We start from the raw sequence: 20,952 nt of genomic DNA, 5'->3' as shown, positions 1-20,952 counted from the left end.
CTTCACATCTAAGAATAGCAAAGATAATCATGCATGGCTCTTCCCTCACGTCTAGGCGTTCTTCAGAGTCAGGAAACAAGCTCGGTAGTAGCTCATACAGGATCCTGTCTCCATGTCAGCATTTCTCTGCTGAACTTGGCAAGATCTCAACCTTAGATGAAACCAGGAGACCCTTATCTCTACAGGGCACCCCATAGAATCAGAACAACAACAACAATAAAAATCTTTAAGAAAGAGATCTGTTACATGAAGCTTTCCTTTCTGTGTTATTTTTGTAGAACTAAAAAGATCATTCAGCTCTACCTCATTCAGATAAAACAGATTGCATTTAAAAAAAAATCTTTGTATATATTTGCTCATTTATTTTGTCTACATAGAATTCATTCATTCATTCTGTAAACATTGATAGATGTGGTTTCTGTCCTTACTCAGTTTAGAATTCTCATAACTCATTTCACCAACTACAGTGTGGGGCATATTTTGGTAGAAAGTCTAGCTATTTTTGTTGATACATAATTTATACGTGAAAAACATCCTACTATCCAAATTTCTATTGTGTTAACAATAGAAGCAGACTCTTTATGATTATGGTCTATACTGAGGAGAGCTTTAGAGATATTTTTTGTTTTGTGGTATTAAATGTTATCTTCAAGTTTTCTGTCTCAAACTTTGAGCATTTTTAAAATGTTTTTAAGTCAAAACATTGAAAAAACTGTATTGTGAATAGTTTGGGAAAAGTTTTCCTTATATATTTTTTAATTCTTAGGAACACTTTAGAGAACTTTTTAAAAGGGAAATTCATTTTTAGCTTGTGGAAAGATTTTAGCTGTGGTTATAATAAAAATATTGTTTGGAAATCTGTTTATCAGAAACTAAAATTTAAAAGTCTGGGAATAACTTCAGGATTCCATTCAGGTACTTGATGTCACAATAAAATATTTACCTCTATGTTTCCAAATAATAGGCTTATTGTACCATTCCTTCATGCACAAAAAAAAAAAAATTACCTATTGACTTTCTTTTACAGAGGATGAGAATTTAACTCTCATGTAGAACACTAATTTCACAATCCTGTCTTCTGAATACGTTTTGATTAAGTCAATAGTCAGATTTCCTATGTTAGTGTGGAGCCAAGTAGTGTACCTTGACGAACTGCTGCTTTTTTTTTACAACTCTTTGATTTTCCTGGAGTTAATAATTGCCACATTTAAAAATGTGCTTAGCTTTTTCAAGTTCCAATCACTATTTTTTCTCAAGTGTTTGAACAAAGTTGTAAAATCTCTATGAATGGTTTTTCTAAATGCTCAGATATTTCTTCTTTCCTAGACCCCGCCCCCCATCTTCCTCCTCTGATCTGGCCTGGAAGAATTTAATCCTGCTGTGCCATTCTCTTGTCCTGTGAAGGCTTACTTATCTTCGATTTTGATGATTTTTGTTTGTTTGTTTTGCATCACATATACTGGCTCTCTCATACTAAAACATTTTCTCTTGTATCCTCCTAAAAAAAAAAAAAGAGGTATTATTTTTCCATCTGTCCAAAATCTAAAATAGCTTTAATCCTCATAGTTAATTTCGCTGGTTATAGAATTCTAACTTGAAAATAATTTCCCCTAATTTTTCTCATTATCTTATCCTCTAGCTTTCTCAGCTATTATGAAGTCTGGTGATCTGATTCCCAGTCTGTTGTATGACCCCTGTCTCCACGCCTGTGCCACTGAAGTTTTTAGTATGTTCTCTTTATTCCTGTCACTCTGATATTTATGATGGAGTAACTTAGCATTTTAAAATGCAGCTTGCTAAGCATCTGGTAGATCCTTTCATTAAGGAGACTAGTGTTGAGAAAATTGGTTGTATTATTTCTTTGATAATTTATAGACAACTATTTCCATTATTTTTTTTAAACTCTTTCTAGTTGGATATTGGGATTCTTGGATTGATCCTCTAATTATCTTGTTTTTATTCTCCTATTTTCTACCTCTGTCATTTGGTTTCACTTGACGGGGAAGTGTCAATATCAAAACTATTAAGTTATTGATTTTGGTTATATTTTTAATTATCAAGAGCTTTTCTTTGCATTGTGATTGCTTTGGGGGGTCATAGTAGTCTACCTTGCTTTGGGGGGTCATAGTAGTCTACCTTGTTTTATTCATTACAACATCTACTCTCATGCTAATTACATATTTTTTGAGGAGAAATTCTCCTTTGTCTCTTTATCTTTCAGACCCTTTCTTGAGGGTGGGGATGGGAGTAGTTTTCTGGTTTTCCTATACTGAAAATTTTCTTCAAAAGTTGATTCTCTGCAACTCATTTAAGTGTAAGGCCTTAAATAATTAATTATAAACTCTGAATTTGGATAGAATTTGGTGACTGATGATTTTCCCTGTAAGTCAGTATTTTAAGGTCTTGCCTCTCGGAGACTCAGTTTATCAGAGAAGGGCCCTCAAATGCTCAGCCTATGAGGAAGAGTGGCAGAGGCAGAGATACTACAAATCAAGAGTTCAGTGTGTAGAATTCCCTTATTCTTTTCCCCAGCATCTCTGACTCAAGCCCAAGCAGTTTAATTTCTCCAGAGAACTGGCCCCTAATCTGGCTTAAAAGGAATTCCTTTGGGGTGATTACTCATTTTATGTCACCATTGAATGGGCTCTCAATGTATAAGTCTTAAACACTCCCATGTTCCATTCACGTATTTAGTAGAGAAATCCATGCTACAGGTTGTATTTTCATTGTTTTATATTTCCTCAGGATTTGGGAAAGGAAGAAAAGGGAAATGAAAGTTTAAATTTAGAACACTGAATCAAGCACTCTTTTAGGTTCATTCATACATTATCTCCTCTAATCTCACAGCTATACTGAGGTGTAGGTATTATGCCACATCATGATGAGAAAAACTTAGGACCAGCAAGGTTAAGCATCTATCCCCAAGGTTGTTCAGCACCTGACAGCTGAGATTCAGATGTAAATGTCTGATTCCAAATTCCATGCTTTTTATTATTCTATCCTCTACTCTCCGGTAGTAAAAACTATGAAACCCCATCTTACATTTTAACATACATAATTCATTTTTATCTGATGAAGTTCATTTTAAAAATAGCTTCAGTTCACTGAAATATTAGGCCCTACAACATTCTTGTCTCCAAACTTTTATTGCATATGATAGATAAAATACATACAATGAATATCCTTTTAATTTCAACTCTGACCTTCCCCTTTATTTCTCTTCTGCGAGTAGTCTATGCATGTTCCTCTTCCGGCCTTTATAACCCTGCTTGAAAGTAAACTTCTTGGCTTTATTCCTGTTAACTCCCACAGCTAGCACAAAAGCATCTGTGGGGACTAGAAATGGTAAATCCTGCTGTTCTCCTGGCACTTGATTTTAAGCATTTTGTAAATGTTACCATAGTAGGTATCGCGTTAAAAGTAAAAAAAAAAAAATGTTTAGGAGGTATACTTTAGTAATTTTTCTGATCTTTTTACTTTTTATGGTTCCCCACACTGAACAGTTTTCTGTTTTGTTCCATGTAGGAAGGCAGATGACCATGGTTCTTGATGTCGATTCCCAGGGGGTAAGATGGGAGTGGGGTTTTCGTTGTAAAATGTGCCCCACAGTCTTACAAAAATAACATCCCATTAGCTGTGATTTGTATAAAGACATCAAGAAAAAGTAAATTCACATAGCAGCCCCCCAAAACTTGTTAAAATTGGACAAGATTTATATTCTCATATTGACAATAACCTTTTTTCCTGTTCGCATATAATTGTAAAGATTTGTGCTACTCAGCGAGTTAATCAAAACTCCACACAGGAACTCTTTACATGAGTTTCACTTGCTTAACAGATTTTTAAGAGGAGTTTGAAATTTTCATTACCCCTTTGTAGTACAAACTATACTATTTAGACAGAAAGGTATAAGAATAAATTACAAGCTTTAAACGAACGGCAGTTTTTCCGGAGTATTTTTTGCTACAGATAGCGCTTAACATTTTGAATTAGATTTACTGTTAGTTCTAGCATAATAAACCAGAGTTCAATACTGTTTGCAGGTTTGTAATGATTATTGTTTTACTATTGAAGAAAACTAATCCAATAATTGAGAAGTTATCAGTTATTAGGTGATTTTTTCATTCTGATTTTCTAATATTTATGTGTGGAAAATCTATGGTAAGTGAAATTTTTCAAACAAAGTACTTACATAAGTTATTGCAACTTTGTTTCAGGTTTTATATTTAAAAGTGAAAATACAAAACTTTTCCAAAGTCAGAATTTAGAAAATATTTACAATTATATTGTAGTAAATTTAAATGTTACTTCCAGTTGAATTAGCCGAATGTATTACATATGATAAAATAATTATATTGCATTGATTAGCTTAAAATTATAAATGCATTATGTTGCGTGTACATAAATATATACATATATACGGCCAAAAATAAAATTTTAGAACATGGCAGAAATTAAAATAATATACTCGTTACAAAGATATAAATATAATGAAAATTTACCAGCTATGTTTGTTTGTTATTAAGCATATATTTCTTATTCTTTAAGTTGTAGCTCAACATTACTGCAAATGAATCCGACTTAAAGTTTTTTTAAATGCCTGAAGGTGTAAATTTTAAATATAATCAGATGCAATGCAATAGAATGAAATATTTCATTAGTAAATATTGTTAAAACCAAATGCTGTCTTGGTTCATTAAAGCTGTGTAGTCAGAGGATGTCTGTTAATGGGTTAAAAAGGAAATTTTCAAACTCCATTAAACTTTAAAACTCTATGTATACTCTTTCAGGAAATACTATGAATGGGGTCCCTGTTGATAGATTTAGTATCTTACTCCTTAGTGTGCATATGCATTGAATTCGTATTTTCCAGACCTAACACTCTACTCTTAATATGTATATTTTGTCATTTTTGTTTGTTTAAACAGAGTGATAACCTTTTTCTACTATATTCTGGCTACTTTAATGTATTATTTTTCTAATAATTGAGGAGCTCAGTTTTAAAACAGTGTTCCACTTTTGTAGAGCACAACCTTCATTACAAAATAGTTGTATAAAACTTATATCTAAGATTTTACTATCGTGAGGCTTTTCTCTTAGATGCATAGGTATCATTGACTTCCTGAAGATTTAAAAAACCATGCTGTTCCTGCGGTTTAGATACAGCCTCTTTATTTTATTTAGAGAATGTTATAATAGGCAACTTAAAAATATATAGATGCATGGATGCATATACATAGTATTGTTTTATTCCACAGAATATCTAATTTCGGGTCTGTTTTGACCTGAAAATCTATCCTTTCTCTATTTAATATATCATTTAATAGACAAATCTTTTGTTTCATAAGAGTATTATAAATACATTTAACATAATTACCAAAACATCATTTAAAAATTTTCTTTAGCAAAATAGCTTATAATCAAACTTTTTCCATTAAAAATTGTAACTTGGCTACAGAAGCATAAAATTGCTCAGTTTTGAAAAAGATCGAAACAAAAATAAATAATACATGTTCATATATTGAGAAATGCATTGATACTTTCAGACTTTTCCTCAAGACTAAGGAATTTTCTTGAGACTAAGGATATTTTTCCTTAACACTAAGGAAAACACAACTAACCCTCTCAAATTATTCTAAGACACTTGATACCTGATTATGTTTTAGCTATTACAGTATGTTTGTTTTTAAATCAAAACCACTCCATTTTATACATTGTAAATTGATGCTTCTCACTCAGCTGCATTTGCCTTAATGAAAATGATTTCTGGTTTGTAATAAGGCATATTTGGGTTTAGATTTGTACCATGCAATGATTACGTTTCTGTGAGTTTAGCTCTCCTAAAGCAAAAAATGATGTGAATCGTTTTTTAATTAGTAGTAGGTTTTTCTCGGTTGTCTGAAAAAATTAGCTAATACCTGCCACACAATGAGCAGTCAAATAGATGTGACACCCAGCTAGCTATATGGGTGTGAGCTTTATGCATTTCTAACAGATGATGAACTTGCTGTCAGGAAGCACAGAGATGATGTTATATCTAGAAATAAAGAAAACATTTCTTTCTTAATCTGATTGTTTGATGACTTATTAAGGATTATGTTTTAAAAACAGAAAATTCCAAATATTTTGAAAAACAAGTGAAATTGATTAATAGTACCTCATTTTTATTCAGTTTTGTATTGTTAGTCATTTTTTGTTTAAAAGGAACACAGAAAACTAAAGTCAAAAGGCTGAGGGAGAAAAATTATGACCATTATGTTTGTCTAGTTAGATTAAGACAGGTGAAAAACTAAATGCCACAGTTAACCATCCCTGAAATGGTTTGTGACAAAACAATGTTGAAAAATGTTTACAATAGTGTTATCACATTTTGAAATATTCTGTTTCATTGTTACAAGATACCGCTAGTTCTGATGAATTGACCTTGAATGACTGACCTCTGCTCATCTTATTTATAAGAATGTATTTTTAAATTATAGTTGACATACAATATTTATAAGTTTCAGGTGTACAATGTAGTGATTAGTCACGTATATATCTTACAATGTGGTCACCACACTATGTCTAGTATCTACCTGGCATCATCGATAGTTATTATATTATTGACTATAGTCTTTATGCTGTACTTTATATCCCTGACTTATTTTATAAATGGCAGTTTGTACTTAATCCTCTTCACCTTTTCTCCCATTTCCCTACCTACCTCTCATCTAGCAACCATCAGTTTGTTATGTTTATGTATTAGTTTGTTTCTCTTTTGTTTATTTTTTTAGGTTCCACTTATAAGTGAAATCATATAACACTTATCTCTGAATCATTATATCACTTAGCATAATCTATAGGTCCATCAGTGTTGTCACAAATGACAACATTTCATTCCTTTTTATGACTGTGTAATATTCTAGTGTGTGTGTGTGTGTGTGTGTGTGTGTGTGTGTATACACACCACATTTCCTTTATTCATCATGATGGACACCTCGGTTGCTTCCATATCTTGGCTATTGCAAATAATGCTGCAGTGAACATAGAAGTGCATATATCTTTTTGAATTGGTGTTTTTGATTTCTTCAGATAAATACCAAGAAATGGGACTGCTGGGTAATATGATAGTTCTAGGTTTTAATTTTTTGAGGCATTTCCATACTGGTTTTCACAGTAGCCGCACCAGTTTACAATCCCACCAACAGTGAACAAGTGTTCCCTTTTCTCCACATCCTCACCAATACTTAATATTTATTGTCTTTTTGATAAGTCATTCTGACAAGTGTGAGGTGATGTTTCATGGTTTTGATTTGTATTTCCCTGATGATCAATGATGTTGAACATCTTTTCATGTGGTGTTCATCATCTGTATGTCTTCTATGGAGAAATGTCTATTCGTATCCTCTGCCCATTTTTTAATTGGATGGTCAGTCTTTTTGGTTTTTTTGTTTATTTGTTTGCTGTTGAGTTGTATGAGTTCTTTAAAGATTTTTGGATTTTAGTCCCTTATTGGATATGCAACTATATTCTCCCATTCACATAAGTTGTCTTTTCCTTTTGTTGAGAGTTTTCTTCATGGTACAAAAGCTTTTTAGTTTGACGTAGTCCCCATTTGTTTATTTTTGCTTTGTTCCCTTTGCCCTAAGAGAGGCACCCCCCAAAATATTGTTAAGACTGATGTCAAATAGTTTAGTACCTGTGTTTTCTTCTAGGAGTTTTATGGTTTCAGGCCTTACATTTAAGTCGTTAATCCATTTTGAGTTTATTTTTGTGTGCGTATAAGAAAGTGGTCTACTTTCATTTTGGGGGGCATGTATCTGTCCATTTATTGAATAGACTGTCTTTATCCCATTGTATATTCTTGCCTCCTTTATCATAGATTAACTGACCATGTAGGTGTGGGTTTATTTCTGGGCTCTTTTCCATTGATCTATGTGTCTGTTTTTATGCCAATACCATGCTATTTTGATTACTATAGCCCTGTAGTACAGTTTGATATCAGGTAGTGGGATACCTGCAACTTTGTTGTTTCTCAGAATTGCTTTGGCTACTTGGGGTGTTTTGTGGTTCCATATAAATTTAGGATTATTTGTTCTAGTTCTGTGAAAAATGCCATTGATATTTTGATAGGGATTATGTTGAATCTGTAGATTGCTTTGGGTAGATATTCTTCCAATCCATGAGCACTGTATATCCTTCCATTTATTTATGTCCTCTTCAATTTCTTTTATCAATGTCTATAGTTTTCAGAATACAGGTCTTACACCTCCTTGGTTAAATGTGTTCCTAGGTAGTTTATTCTTTTTAATGCAACTGTAAATGAAAATTTTTAAATTTCCCTTTCTGATGGCTTGTTATTGTGGTATAAAGATGCAATAGATTTCTAAATACTAATATTGTATCCTAAAGCTTTACTGACTTCATTTGTTCTAAAAGTTTTTTGGTGAAATCTTCAGGGTTTTCAAAATGTCATCAATCATGTCATCTGCAAATAGTAACAGTTTTACTTATTCCTTTTTAATTGAATACATTTTATTTCCTTTTCCTGTCTGCTTGCTGTGCTTAGGACTTTCATACTATGTTGAATACATTTGGTGAGAATGGGCATCTTTGTCTTGTTCATGATCTATATTCACTTTGTTGAGAGTATTTTTTATCATAAATGGATGTGAATTTTGTTTTTTCTGTATCTGTCGAGATGATCATATGATTTTTATCCTTCATTTTGTTTATGTGGTATATCACAATGATTGATTTGTGGATATTGAAACATCCTTGCATCCTTGGAATAAATCTCACTTGATCATGGTGCATGACCTTCTCAATGTATTGCTGAATTTAGTTTGCTAATATTTTCTTGAGGATTTTTCCATATGTGTTCATCAGGAATATTGGTCTGTATTTTTTTTTTTGGTAGTGTCTTTGGTTTTGGTATCAGTGTAATGCTGAGCTCACAGAATGAGTTTGGAAGCTTTTTGTCTTCAAGTTTATAAATGGTCTGTTTAGATTTTCTGTTTCTTCCTGATTCAGTCTTGGAAATGTGTATGTTTTGTGGAATTTATCCGTTTCTTCTGGTTGTCTAGTTTGTTGGTGTATAATTGTTCATAATATTCTTTTATAATCCTTTATATTTCTATGGTGTTGGCTGTCACATCTCTTTCATTTCTTGATTTTATTAGACTCTCTCTCTCTCTCTCTCTCTCTCTCTCTCTAACTGCTGATCATTTTAAACAATGCGGTTATTGCCAAATTTACTGACTAAAAGCCCAGTTAGAAAACTGGAAATTATTCAGCCTATGTACAGAATTAATTTAGGAGATTTAAAATAAAAAACCAAAAATCTATACGAATTGCTAGGGTTTTCTTTAAAATCCCTGTTCTCACTGATTGGTTGCTTATCTTCATAGTCATTAAAAACATTTAATGTAGAACTTACAGTTGATGTTAGATCTCTTTTCTAATATTAAGTGTTTCTAATATTAAGTAGTGAAAACTAATATTAAGAATATTAGTTTTAATACTTATTCTCACAGAAGTTTAGTTAAAGTTTATATGAGGAATATAGAAACAAAAATATATACCTTAATCCACAAATGGCACTATACAGTAGCATGTGAAGTAGACATTTCTAGTCAAATTTCTAGTCTAGCTACTTTTCTAGTTACACTTAATTAAAATAGACTGCATGGCTAATTCTCACTCTTGACTTTGACTTCACTTGCTATTCTGTAAACCAAACTTAAGATTCTTTTTATTTCTATTTGGTTTTCAAATACCTAGCTAATTGATCTTTATAGCTAAAACTGAGGGGTCATTACTACCATGAAAAATAACCATTAAATTTAAAATGTACCATCTAAAATCAACTCATGTGCCACCAGTGGAATAGTTATTGTTATAGAAGAACATTGCTCAATAAATTAATGCAAGATCCTATGGTTCATGGTGCACTGGGATTATTTCCTCTTTTTAGAGGAATTATTTCCTGCTTTAGAGTAAGAAATATAGACTACTTCATAACCTTAAAATTAGGAAAAAAGTAATACTGGTTTCTTTCTATTTTTTATAATCCCCTACAGTGTGTCTGTCCTCAATAAAATTTATAGTCTGGCAGGGAAAACAGACATGGAATAGGCAATTATAGATATATTGAGATGTAAAATTCTGGTTTGGACATCAGATATCCTCCATCAAAAAAGGAGGCTCTGTAGAGGGAATGAGATTTAAAACTCAGTACCAAAAAAAATATGTAGGGATGAAATGGAGGAAGATGTTAGGGTGAGTGGAAATGACATGTACAAAGGTCCTGGGCTGGGAATGTGCAGAGTTATTTTTTAGGAAACAGTGTTCTCTATGTCACCTTCTTCTTTTGCATCATGGGAGACATTTTCAAGTTTGTCGTTCATGTAATCAATATTATGTTTTGCAGGATTCCTTATTAATTTTATTACTTTTTTAAAAATTTTGCTATAGCATTATAAATGTCTTTAGAGTTTTCTGGGTGTGGGTATTTCTCTTTTTAAAAATCTTTTTTTCTTTACTTTTACCCAATATTTATATAAAATAGATATCCTTACCAATATTACATATGAAAAATGGAGTTCAGTGAGGATAAAAAGTTACTTATGGTTATTCAGCTTGTAAAGTCTATAAAAGGCACTTTATGCATGACTAAGTTATAGTGCAAGAGTTACTTTTGAGGGCTATTTTATTGCAAATTGGGGTACATACCAATTCTCTCAGTGTCAGTATGTTTCCCACTACTGTCAGGATAGAGAGTCAGATCAACACAATGGCTTATGAAAGCCTACACACACACAGACACACACACACACACACAGACACACACACGCACACACACAGACACACACACAGATACACACACACAGACACACACACACACACACACACACACACACACATCCCCAAGGTTTTCTATTTTCTAGAACTGGAGCTAAATAAGCTTTTTAATTCCTTATTTTGTTTAGCAATTTAAGTAACCAGAATTAATCAATGAATCTCTCACAGATTAAGTCAATTATTTTAATTTTCTGTAGTTACCCTTACGTAACCAAACAAATCAATAATCCACACCTCAAATATCAGAAGTAATCTTATCCTGTAATTACATATAATTAAGCTTTAGAAACAAGAATAGACTCATTCTAAAGTTAATTATATTAGAGTCAACTAATTTCAACTCTCCGCCTTGGAACTGGACGTGCCAGCCAACCTGCACAGCTCTGGAGTGTCCATTAATTTTTTAAGGCTTTCAAATTCTACATTTGTTTCAAATGTTCTGTTTTCCTTAACGATATTTTTCTTCAATTAATTTATAAGAATGTTCAATTCAGTTTCCTTGTATTTAATGTCTCCACTCCTCAAGTGGGCTCTTCCTATCTCTGCTGTTCCATAACAGTCATGACAAAACCTCAGAGTTTGACTATGTCAACTAAACGTGATAGAGGTGATTTTTAAGAAAAACTGTTGGGACAAGAATGCTGTAAATGAATCATACAGTGTTAATAAAACCTCAAGGGATAGGATTGTATCAGGGATATAAAACAGGGGGGAAAAAAAGAAAAAGATTGCTTGGGTACCAGAGAAAAGAACTGCCATATTTGGGTATTCCTACCAATTGGGCTATTTTGTGGAATCTTTACAACACAACATATCGTACTTCTTTTCAGATTGTGGGGAAAGATAACTTTGAAAGTGTAACCACTGCAAACTTTATGTTACAATTCTTTTGTATTTTTTGTCTGTCTTTCCTAGGGGAACTTGCGTTTATTAAGCAATACACATATGTCATGGAATTTAAAGTGTCTTAATAAATTATTTTATGGTTTACTTTAAACAAATAAGAATTGCTTATACATTGCTTAAGATCAACATCAATTAATAAGCTGATATTTATTGTACTTGGCGCTTTGTGAGTGATGTGGGTGATCTAAAAAGTCCTCGACCTCCAGAAGGCTGGGTAGATAAAACATGTGGCAAAAGTTGAAAATGATGAAGTGCTAAAAATAGAGTAAGGCTCAGAAGAGGAGTTCAGAGAAATGAAAGACTGACATGTATTTACTCTAGAAAAGTAATTGACTTAGAGCTTTAAGGATAAGTCAGATTAAGAAAGCACAAGGGGAAGTGATTAGTCAAGGTAAAAGGAAATAATAACAAGGCACTGTGGTTGATATGTCACATTAAAGTGAGTATATTATGCCTAAGTAGAGCAAAGGTTGCATGTTGGAAAGGAACAGCGTAAGGTTGAAAAGGTATGTTCGCTAAAATTTGGTGGATCAAGAAATCAAGGAAGAATATAATTTTTGGTTTACTATCGAAGACAAGAGCTCTGAGTCATTGTCAGTTCTGGAGAACAAGAAAAGCAATATGTTTAAAACTATGTTTAATAAGTCTAGGTTACAGATTAGAATAACGAAGAAGAGAAAGAATAACAGAGGACCTTAAGTTAGAGTATGCAGTTTTGTGAACAACTTTATAGTGTACTATAATCAAGTTTACAGTTCATTCATAGATATTGCTTATAAAGAAAATACACAAATTCTAAAGTAGATTCTTTAATGTCTTTTCTTATGTTACATAGTTTTGTAAATGAATTGGTTATTCTTATCAGAATATCAACAATTTACTTCATATTTCCTGAGTGATTCTTGGCATTGTTAAATGAACTCTTGAGAATTTTACAAAACAGAGACACTTGGGCAATGTCTAAATAAGGCATATCAAAATATATAAGGCCATACATCAAGATTGAGTTTAAATATCACCTTCCACTTTAGTGCTTACCAAATACCCCAGAGAGAAATGACTAGTTTTCATGAATGTCTTAATTCCATTATTGTTGTTTATAGTATTGTTTTAATGGTTTTTAGTGTCTTTCAGTGTGTTGTGTTTTTTCTGATTTATATTGGGTTTAATATTATTTAAGATCTATTGTGGCATTTATCAATGGATGATGTATCATTTAGATTGTAAATTCTCTGAGGATAAATCAAGAGCAAAAGCAAGAGATGTTTAATGAATCTGCAATTCTTGGTATATGGTAGAAAATAATATTCATAGAATGAATAAAATAATATTTCCCCATTTTTCATAAGTTCTGTGTTGATATCATGAATATTCACAATAGTTATTACTTTTTTAAACAGGCTAACACGGAGACTAATGAATGTTCTTTTGTTCAAATGGTCAAACTTTAAAAGTTAGAAAAAATAATATACGCCTTAGGAGAAAAACATTCTTTTATGTGTGAACAGATACTTGTATTTATACTCCCTGACAATATATGCTTGATATGTGATAATATATGATGTTTTGGGTGTAAAATATTATACGCTTTGAAAACTAAAACAACAAAGTAAATAAATAGGGAAGTGAGCAAGATAAGTGGCCAGGAAGAGTCGAGCATATTAGTAAATAAGAAAAAGAAGGTCAATAGCAGGAAAGAATGTATACTTAATACAGTTTAGGAAGACCCAGAGAGATTTTCACAGAATTAAGTGTGCTCTCAGTGGCATGTAAAGACTGTCTGTGTTAACGAGAAGGGAAGAGTACATCTCAGATATGTCTTAATAATCAAGACACCAATTCAAATTGTCTACACAAATGGGATTTATACTGTAGATAATGTAAAAAGGGAAATCATTGCCAAACTTTTTAAATGTAAAATATTTTTAGCATCTAATAATCTGTATTTGTCTAAGTCTTTGAACCCATTTTCTACATAAAATGCTTAATATATTATCTAATGTTCTCAGAACCCAGGATGTATTTCTTAATAACACCACATGTGAACAGCTGTCTCAGATATGAGAGGACTTGTCTGCAATTTGTGTCTTCTTGGCTTAACTTTTCCCTGATACATATATCATGCTGACAGTTGTCAACATCCTCTCTGAGACTCTATGAAGGAGTAGAAGAGGAAACGTCTATTTACTGAAGATGCACCACATGTAATAGAACTGGATTAGACATTTCATATTCTTTAGCTCATGCTAATCATATAATAAACCTGTAATATTGGTGTTATCCCCATCTTATAAATTTATAAATGAAAAAACTGGGGCTTGGACAGGTAATGAAAGGTACCTGAGGTTACCCAGCTAGAAAGTGGCAGAGCCTAAGCTCTTTCCAGTCCAGTCTATTGCACTGGCCTCACTCATTAAATGGCAACCAGTTGAAAAATGAATTAAAAGAATTATTTTTACTTATAGCTTTACAAGATTTTAGTTATTTTGTACTAAATATATTGGAAGGTTGATGGGAAAGAGATACCTCTTCAGGTTAATGCAAAAAGACAAACCTGAACTGAATTGCATTTAAAAAAATACATTTTTTGCTTTCTCAATCACAGTTTCCTGAATTGAGAGATTACTGCTTTGTTTTTTTGAATGTCCAAAACATACTTTGCAGCGTGGAAGAGCACATGGGGTTAAAAAACAGAATAGGTGGTAACTATACAAAACTGAAAGCGAGTTTTGTTGAATCGTGTGTGATAATGGAAGTTAACTGCAGATAGTCTTTAACCTTCAAAGATCTAAAAGCATTTATGTTCCAGGAAAGTGCTTGGTATAATGTAGATAATATTTTTCATAGAATAAATGAATACCTTATATCAACATCAATCCAGGGCAGATTGACAACTTTTAAATTCCACTAATTAGAAATATCAAAGTACATCTTAATGAAAATAGCAAAGCAGTAACGTTTTGATTGCTTCATTTTGTGCTCCTTGTAGATAAATTTAAGATAAAATGAATCAAGTACATTCATATTTGTTTTCTAGTGTTCAGCTTCTTGTGGTAAAGGTTTAAAGTACCGTGAGGTGCTTTGTATTGACCAAGTCCAAAGGAAATTAGAAGAAAAATATTGCAGTCATCTACAGAAACCTCGAACTCACAAAGCTTGTAGATCTGTCAGATGCCCTTCATGGAAAGCCAACAGGTGGAAGGAGGTAAGTGGCGTATTTATAAGAGTATCTTAATTCATTCTGTGTACTTTCAGTAACCTTCAAATTTTTACCCCACTAAAATGTGCTTTATTCTGTTATACATTTTTTTCGTACTCATGTCTGAATTAATACTGTACAGTGTTAATATTTGCTAAGTCTATAGATAAATAACAAATTAGTTGTTTAATTTTCTTGTGGCTGTAAACTTCACACAAAATCTTGTTACTGACTATGGGGTTGGGTTGGGGGGCTACTGGCAATCATAATATTGTTCCAGGTAGTCTAACAGTAAAATATACATGATGTATTTAGTAACTGTCTCATCTCCACATGAAAGTCTTGGATTTGAGCTAAGGTTGATCTTGGAAATAGGACTGGTAAGTTCCAGAAGGAAGTTTAATTGAAGATTGTTTGAAAGAGGTATCAGAACTAGGTGCCCAGGACTGGCTAAGGCTAGAATGCACACACACTTGGAAAAACTCAGCAAAAATGAAACTGATTCATAGATGAGATTCGGGCTGAGAACTCAGTTTATAAAAGAAGGGTGGTCACTACCTGCCGTGGTATGCTCAGGGAAGTAAACTCAAAACCTAAATTGCGGGAGGCATGCCTTTCAACATGGGTGTCAAGCAAAGACCAGCCTGGGAACTACTGAAGAGGCAAAAGTCATGAATGAAGTCAGAAACATTAACTAGAATAACTTCCCAAGGCCTGATTTCAATGGGGTTGGGCTTCCACGGTCATCTGGCGGCTCTCAGCAGTAATTAGGATACTCATCCATTTCTAGTGGGGACCTAGTCCTCCAAAGGGAAAAAGAAACCTGTCTTCTGCTGATGGAACCTCCTTGTCTCTGTCTGATGTTGGAACTATGTCTATTAGGAAAATATAGGTTCAGGCAAGAGATAGAAAAAGTATTCCCCTGGGCTTGTAAGTCATCACCATTCACTCTGAGCTCAGAGCCTTGGTGCAGGGCACCAGCTTTCGAGAGCCAATATATCACATGGCATTGTTACTGAATAAAAAGCTCCCAAATTGAGTGACCACCTCAGGTTTCTTTGTAGAAGAGGCAGCCCCTGTCAAGTGTTAAGGTGCTGAGAAGTGTGGTTAACATTTGACTGAAAACTATGGGCAAACACGTCTGTTTTTTATCCCCGCCCCCCCACACACACACACAAATTATATATATATATATATTCATATTTTTGAGCCTTTGCTTCTACATTTAATTTGGGTAAAGTAAATAACATTATTTTTAATGGTTTACGAGAAGCTATGATTTAAAAGATTTCTTACTAACCTGTTTTATTTAGTGAATGCCACTACTACCTACTAAGTTGTTCAGGAAAGAAATGCCAGCTAACCCTGTCTCCTATCTAGGTAACTCTTGAATGTCCATCACAAACCACCCCAATCTAGTTCATCATCATCTGCTCTCATGTATACGATGGCCACCTTACATATATTTTTGCCATTATTTACTTGCATATGGTGTGAACTCAACAAGAACTCGAATATGACTATGTCACTTAATATCTCCTATGATTTACGTTGTCTTTAGGGGGTCAGTCTAAACTCGCACCCATGCTTGTTTCTTCAGCATTATCTTAGACCACCAAGTCTTAGAGACAATGGACACTTGTTCGCAAGCACCTAGCCTACTATGCAGCTTAATACTTCTTAGTTTGAATACTGTGATTTAGTTGCAAAAAGGACTTGCCATCTCTTAATTTATTAGTTATAGTTGTCATAGTGTGGTTTAGCTTAAAGTGGGGGTTTGCCTTTATCTGGACCAAGACATGGCAGAATAAGGGTAATGGAGTCTTCCCCGGAGGGTGGAACTCTGTAGAGGCACTGAACCAGCCTGGGGCAGATCCCTCCTAATTCTGACATCAGGCGGGAGCTCCTGGGGGGTGGAAGAGGAAGAGGGAGAGCCTTTCTGCTCCCTGGCCACCAGTGTTCCTGTTGACCCCCCAGGATTCTTTTGCTGCTGCACAGCTGCTGCAGCTGCTATGGTTGGTATTCATGAGAGACACTTTCTAAATCTTGACCTCCAGCTCCACAATCGGTCATCGGTGCTAACAAATTGGCCTGGGCTTACCATCACGTGTGAAATTACATAAGACTCACTAAAAGAACATATTTCAGGGGTTTCTAAGGTACAGATATGAATACCCAAAGACTATGAAAAACACAGATGCTTTTGTACAAAGTCTGCTTTTTTCCCTTTGAGTTGGTTTTCCTTGTCATAGAAATTAGCTTCATATGCCCACACAGTTCCCAAATCTCTACCAGAAACAAATGACCACTTGTGAAGTCGTTGGCTTTTGATTTATTCTATAAAAAGTACCCACATGAAGTTAACAATTGCAGGCTGTCATTGCACTACATATAATAATATATTCAACAGAAGTGTAATTTCAGAGGTACTTACAAGATAATCACTGGTTGCTTGCTACTTTGTTCTGACTGCATAAATTGTAACATAGCTTTAATATAATCACTCACTATGAAATAATTTTATTACTATTTTACATTGTACCTCATATGGAAAGACTCATTTGGCAAACTGTGCCCATAGAGGTGCTCAAATGAGTTTTGAAGTAACATTCTTTATTTGGTATTTGATATCATGTTTTTTAATGAAAGGATTTAGTAATACATTTTAATGACTATACAGGGCCATTTGTCCTCTAGGTCCAGATGTATACCTTTAGAGGCCAATTAAATACTGGAGTAATTTAAGAAGCAAAGCATCCCTCTTTTTCTGGAATCCAAAAGTTTTGTTTCCACTTAATTTTACCTATTTGGGAATAATAGCTTCATTTTGTAAATTCAAGTTTTTTAATGCTAGCATGGTGCTAGATTCTTCATTGTCTCAACCTCATGTACTTATTTCAGTGCCATCCAAATGTAGTCTTCATGTTAAGAAAATAAAATAAATCCAGAATTGTCACCTTCCCTTGATCATATCAAGCCTGCTGGACAACTTAGAAAGATAGGTAAGAATCTTGTTGAATACCTAGAGAAGACCCTACTGAACCCAGAACTACATGACATCAGCCACTTATCTAGTTCCCATTCTCTGAGGCCCGTTATTTTCTTTCTAGTATTTTCAGATCAATGCTGGAAACAAAGGTGATACAAGTTCCAAAATCTCCCAAATCTGGCCAGTGCCCCCCTTGCCCAAAGCCCCTAATTTGAAGAAGAAAAATGAAGCTATATACTAAATGCTAGCATGCTTAAGTGATTTTATATTTCTGTAATTCCATATTTTCATATTTCCACAATACATAAATCTATATTTCCATATTTTCAAAAATTTCTGATGGCTACATACATATTTATCTCTTATAATCTAAAAAAATCATAAGTCTTAATTAAGTCCCCAGAGCCCCTGACCAAGAACCCAGGACCTCCTCCTCTCTAGGCCCAAGTTGAGTGATGTTTCCACCAGTGAAGACAGGCAGAAGCCCAAGAAAAGGGAGGGTGTCTTTTGGCTCTGGGGCTGCTGGGTGGACTATGCATCTCAATCTTTTGTAGCTGGTGCCAGCAATCCTATTTTTGCATTTCTGTGCCGCCTGTTAAGTCTCTTTATCATCATGATGCTTCAGATGGCCTTTCTTTGGGCGGGCTGAGATGACTAACCATTTTTGGTTTGAGACATATGTCAAGAAACTTTCAAAGCAGAAATAATTGGAACACTGTAAGAGAAGTGGGGAAAAAAAGGGGGGAATAGGAATGGAGCCTCAAGGGACAGTCACTTCCTGATACTGTGAGAGAGGCTTCTGTCTTCCTCACAACTGTAGGTATCATTACATTCATCCTGCAGATGAAGGCACTACAGTTTAAGAGGTTAAGTAGCTTATGAAGGTCATAAGCCAGGAAATGGTGGGGGACAAGCATTTAAACACTGGTCTATTTGAGCTTTCCTTACTGTAGTTGCTGTCATAATTATTTCATTCTTATTGTACATTAGCTCATCCTTTATTTCTTACAAAGCCATTTAAAGTCAACAATTGCAGACTGTCATTGCATCACAGAAAATAATTCATTCAATAGAAATGTGGTTTTTATGTTGTGCTGAATTCATTGCAGGTTTATTAATGTTTTTAAAAAATTCTGTTGCATAAATAAAATATATATGGAGAGAGAGAGATGTTACAGGTAGTGAGAAAATAACTGAGGGTTTAGTTGATTACATATTAAATATAATTTCTTTAATCACTAGCCTAATCATATTACGCTACATTAACAGCGGAATAGCGTTTAAATCTTTGGCACTAATAGATCCTGGACAGATTTGTGGAGTAGGGCCTATTCTGGGACCCACACTATAAGAAAAGTCTTGACAAATTACCAAATCTCCAGGGAAGCACAATCAAATGGTGACCACTCTTCTGGATCCATTTCCTCATGTTCTGTTTCAAGTAGGAAAAGCTCTGAGTATTAGTGGCGTAATCTCAAAGAAATTCATTGTTTGGAAACTAAAAGGTTACTGGTTGTTAAGTCCAATTCAGCAGCTGCACAATATAAGCGTGCTGGGTTGGCATTTCTGTGATCCTGCTGGTCACCTCCTACTGGCCATAAAATAGCTGCAACCTTTCCAGGCCTCACCTTCATACTGTCTCACGTGAAAGTAAGTATGTATTTGTTCTGTGTTGGTAAGGAGGACAGGTTATGGACAGGGATGAAAAGTTTAAAGAATATTTCAGCTCAATAAAGGAGAGTATTTGCTTACCAGAGTTATCCAAAAATGGAATAACTGCTTTCAGGATCTAGTGCATGTGCCCAGACTGAGGCTGTATAGATGGATTGGTGGGAATGATGGTTATTTATTCACTATTACTATAAAAGGAATTTCAGAGTTGAAGAAAAATTGGGATTAAATACTTTCAAAGTCTTTTCTAACTCCAAATGGTCTACTACTGTTAATACTGCTGCTATATGATTGCTTCTCTTGAAATAATCCATGGTCGCAAATAACTGATCATATTAACATCAAAACCTAAATCCATTAATAAGAAATTATAAATAATGCATCAAGAGAGAAGATGTCACTATTTGCATTTTAAATAATTGTTTATTAAATAAAGCAGAGTGAGTCAGCCTTTGATGAACCTGTTTTTGCAAATGCACATGCTAACATTTCTTTATCTCTGCCCTACAGTAGCTAAATTGACTGTAGTACCTCTGGATTGGCTAAAATCTACCTTCTCCACTTCTACTGTCAAGTCTTTAAAGTGCTAGTCTTTGCAGTGTTATAGTATATTTATGTATAAATAGGATATTTATTTTTCTTATCTGAACTAACTTATGCAATGTTGGTAGTTTAGTGTATTCCAATCAATTATTTGTGTTACACTTGTAACTATATAGCCTCACATTGCCTTCACATTAGTTACCTGGATTTAAAAAAAAAAAATTAACATGCTTATGAATATGTAGTTCAATAAGACTATTAAATAAGGGATTATTTCTTATTCTGGGATTAGAGGTATACCTTAGAAGGTCCTTTTAGTAAGTCACTTGACTTAAGAGTGGTTGATCATATCTTCACAGCATCCATGACCATAGGAGGGAAGGGATGGGCAAAGGTAGTAAGTGCTGCTTTGGAAATATTGAATTTGAAACGCCTTGGACATGTCCATGTAGAAAAGACATGAAAATTCTGGTAAATGCATGAAAAATTCTTGAAAATATAAATAATAGAGCTCAGGATTATGATCAACTCTGGAGAGAACAGATTTAGAAATTATTGGTGCATAGAAGAAATTGCTCAGAGAGAGCTCAGAGGATGTAAAGAGAAGCAAGTCATAAACAGAACCCTGAAACATGCCAACTTTTAAAGGCTGAACAGAGAAAGTAGAGTCAGTTAAGAACTCTGAGGAGGTGCAATCCCAGAAGAGGAGAACACTGGAGCCCGAGGAATTTCACTCACAGAAGCCAGAATGGCTACACAGAAAGTGGCCAGTGGGGCTGAATGTGTTAGTGAGATTAAGAGA

The 20,952-nt window shown here is 33.9% G+C and overlaps 1 protein-coding gene across 1 annotated transcript in view; it reads left to right on the top strand.

Moving 5' to 3' along the window:
* The window catches only part of ADAMTS20 (ADAM metallopeptidase with thrombospondin type 1 motif 20), a gene marked incomplete at its 3' end in the record, with an annotated part of 154,610 nt that overhangs the window by 118,686 nt on the left and 14,972 nt on the right, over positions 1 to 20,952 (top strand). The window contains exon 27 of the mRNA XM_019653064.1: positions 14,786 to 14,953. Coding sequence (XP_019508609.1) covers positions 14,786 to 14,953 — 168 coding nt within the window. The remainder of the gene's footprint in view (positions 1 to 14,785; positions 14,954 to 20,952) is intronic.

Source organism: Hipposideros armiger, unplaced genomic scaffold (genome assembly GCF_001890085.2).
Source record: "Hipposideros armiger isolate ML-2016 unplaced genomic scaffold, ASM189008v1 scaffold_194, whole genome shotgun sequence".
NCBI classification, from domain to species: domain Eukaryota; kingdom Metazoa; phylum Chordata; class Mammalia; order Chiroptera; family Hipposideridae; genus Hipposideros; species Hipposideros armiger.
The sequence above is the reverse complement of the archived record's forward strand: the minus strand, read 5'-3'. Positions and strand labels throughout refer to the sequence as shown.